Here is a 3,351-nt window from a genome sequence, read left to right as displayed (position 1 = left end):
TTTTTTTTTTTTTTTTTTTACCATGGTACCCTTTAGTGGGAAAAGCTATATATAAATTATATACAATATGATGAATTTAAAAATATTTACTTAAAAATATGCTGTTTTCTTATTAACATGGGAACATTATTTTGGTGTGTGCATTATTACACAGAACCTGCATCAGGAGCTCAAGATGCTTAAGCATCGAGTTAATGAGCTGGAACAGGACAAGATGCAGTATGAGCAGAAGCTCAAGGTGACACAGGTACTGCCACACAAATGTGATTCATAAGTCTTTATGTCCTCACTTATGAATCACAAAGGCCCACATTTTGGCCCAAAGTTGTTGTTCACAGACAATCTTCCAACGTAGCTAATTTCGTACATTTTTGGCTATATCATAATGAAGTGTTTCTTCTTTCTCAGGCAGAGATCATGAGTTTACAACAGCTGTTGAGCTGTAAGAACTCTGAGGTAGAGAGTATACAGGCTCAGCTGCTCTCCAGAGCTCCACTGTCTGTAGACAGCGCAGAAAGAGGTACTGCTTTTTCTCTCAGATCCATCTAAAGGCATGTCCTGATGCAGTCAAGACTAAGGTTAAGGGCAAATTAGATCTTTGAGAATTTCAAAAGCTAAATAGTTGTGCATGTTAATGCATGTTAATTAGTGATAGGCCGATATGCATCCATTTGAGATATTTGTCCCATAACTGTGTGAAGTAACAAAAGTAAAAGTTTTTTTTTTTTAAACCAGTTGTTTGCTGACTAATGACAGGCAGTGAGAGAGTTCAGGGAATGCATACATTCCAAATGCATTCAGTTTTACATGCAGTCTCTGCATACGGATGTTGTTAGTTACATACAGTACTATGTGTAAATAGCAGTATGATAGCATGTCCGAAATTGCAGTATTCATAAAATAGTAAGTAAAACATACCTAAGCGGCCTATTGCTTCTGTGAGGTTCTGAAAAGTGTGGCTGATGTTGTAAACTTTATAGAACATCCTGGTCGAGAAAGAAGTTCTTCATCAAATGTGGTACATACTCAGTACACGATTTCAGGTGCATATAGTCATTATTCTTATTATTCCCTTTGACGCCGTTATAGTGGCACAGAAATTACACACTTAACCTTTAAATTTTATCTGCATTACACTGGCCATTAGCTGCCCTGCTCTTTAGATTTTGGTATTAGCCTTTGAAAAATACATATCGTTCAATTACTAATGTTAACAGCAGTTATTAGTAATTGCCTTATGTGTTTACTGTGTGTTGTGGTAGCTAACAATGGTTATTTTCCCTTACTACCATTCACTCAACATTAGAGGAGATATACAGAAGGAGACTCAACACCAAATGTAAGCATGTTTATATTACAAATCCTCACACAAATTGCTAGAAATATTAATGCAGAATTCATCTGTGCACATAAAACCAATTTCTGCATTTGATTGTGTAAGATCTCACTTGTCTCATTGTTTTATGTGACCCTGTAAACTCATGCCTGTGTGAGCATCTTGTGAGCTGGTGACTTTAAAATGAAGTCGTAACCATTTATTGCTCCACTTAGGTTTCCTTGGAAACGTGTAAGATCAGTGTAATTCCAGTTGTCCATGTCTGTAAATTTTAATTATTTTCAGGGTAGTAGATCACAAACATTTGTGAGGTTTATGAAATCCAGACTGTAGTTACTATACTTTGTAAACAATGTTGCAGATCTTGAATAGTTTTGTGCATGGCTTTACCATATTTCACAGAGATATATAATTGTTTCTTTCATTCTTTCATTTTTTTTTTTTTTGTCTTTGTCAACAGATCATGAGCTACAAAGGTTAAATACAGGAATGGATACACTTATAGTGACTGCTGGGTCTGATTCATAATTTCCTAAACCATTTCTGATTTTTTTTCCCTTTTTGTCTCTGGTAAAGTTGACCTTTAGTAGCTCAACTCCTCTACTGCCGCCTTCAGTTTCTTCTCAGAAAGATGCAAACTCCAGGTAACAGCATCCATACATCCTCATTTCAACATGAAAATGACATGTAACATATAAATATTAACACTGTTTTCCTCAGGTCCATCAGTATGGAAGACTTTAAAGGCAGTTCCGCACAAAAGGTTTCACCAAACAACCAATCTAATTTATTTACAGTTGTTTAGCTGTTGATACAGAATTATTTCTTAATGGTTTGTGTGTGTGGTTTGCACAGACCTTATAAAATCATAAATTATGGTGACAAGCTAAGGTTCTTTCCAGTGATTCACTCTTTTTTTTTTTAGACTGTTGATGGGAAACTGGTAGAGCCTGTTCTTTCAGACGAGGTATATAAATCATGATCTTAAGTTATTAATCTGTCATTATTATATTTACTCTTAATATTCTAGTTGAATTAAAACTTAATATGTTGGTATAACTGAAATCTGTCACACCCCTGTGGACTGTTGATTGTGGTTTCTCCCTCTGTGTCCATATTTGGTTGTTCCTGTTCTCATTATTAGTTAATGAATTAAAGTGATTATTGGAATTCTTTGTCGTCTTCGTCATCCTGCCTGTTTCCACACACCGTGTTCGTGACAGAATAACCGACCTAAAGAGGAAAGTATAGCGGCGTGTTTTGTTTTTATTTTTGTTATGGATGACCCTGCTGTCCTCGTCCTCCTGCTAGAGCAGGGGGATCGCTCTCTCGAGGACCACACTACAGACTTTGTGTTCCTCGCCAACCTCACGCACTACCCGGACAACTGCCTCTGCTCATTCTATCAAGTTGGACTTAATGCCACCACACGAGCGCAGATGGTCCTCGAGAGAGCCTCGCCGCCTTCATCGAGTGGGTGCTGGTGTCCTGCAAATCGAAACTCAAATCACGGATGACGACACCAGCCCCACTCCGAACCCAGAGCCCAGTCAACTTCCACCCCACGGCGCGGAGCTGCCCGAGCCCACCGCAGACGGAGAGCCAGAGCCTGCCGCGGTCGTTGAGCCATTGCCATCAGGAACGACAGAGCGGATGATCGCCTCGGAGCCTGAGCCCCAAGTATCTGACCAGGTGCGAGAGCCGACAGCACAAGCGACGGTGGATACAGCTGTGGACATCGTGGGGGCTATGGAAGGCCCCGCCCACGGCACCACCGCTGAGGGTGAGCTCACACTGGACTCTGGACTATTAATCAACTTGGATACGGAAATACTCTTCACTCAATCTTCATCTGAACTGTTGGATTGGCAAGATATCCCACCCAACCTCCCTCTCCCACCACCTCTCATAGACCTGTTCCCTTGCTCAACGCCATTTCCACTGGATCCCGTCAGCCTCTCTGCTCACCCTCAGCTCACCATCTGTGGCGAGGGCTCGCCGCTGGTCTGCCTAAA

General features: G+C 40.5%; 1 protein-coding gene across 1 annotated transcript in view; it reads left to right on the top strand.

The window, feature by feature from the left end:
* LOC107711580 (liprin-beta-2-like) overlaps positions 1-3,351 on the top strand; it is a 28,575-nt gene that overhangs the window by 9,754 nt on the left and 15,470 nt on the right. Inside the window, exons 5-11 of the mRNA XM_016516584.1 lie at positions 155-247; positions 409-520; positions 1,307-1,339; positions 1,797-1,840; positions 1,907-1,980; positions 2,057-2,099; positions 2,262-2,303. Coding sequence (XP_016372070.1) covers positions 155-247; positions 409-520; positions 1,307-1,339; positions 1,797-1,840; positions 1,907-1,980; positions 2,057-2,099; positions 2,262-2,303 — 441 coding nt within the window. The remainder of the gene's footprint in view (positions 1-154; positions 248-408; positions 521-1,306; positions 1,340-1,796; positions 1,841-1,906; positions 1,981-2,056; positions 2,100-2,261; positions 2,304-3,351) is intronic.

This window comes from Sinocyclocheilus rhinocerous, unplaced genomic scaffold (genome assembly GCF_001515625.1).
Source record: "Sinocyclocheilus rhinocerous isolate Xijiao unplaced genomic scaffold, SAMN03320098_v1.1 scaffold793, whole genome shotgun sequence".
Classification (NCBI taxonomy): Eukaryota; Metazoa; Chordata; class Actinopteri; order Cypriniformes; family Cyprinidae; genus Sinocyclocheilus; species Sinocyclocheilus rhinocerous.
The sequence above is the reverse complement of the archived record's forward strand: the minus strand, read 5'-3'. Positions and strand labels throughout refer to the sequence as shown.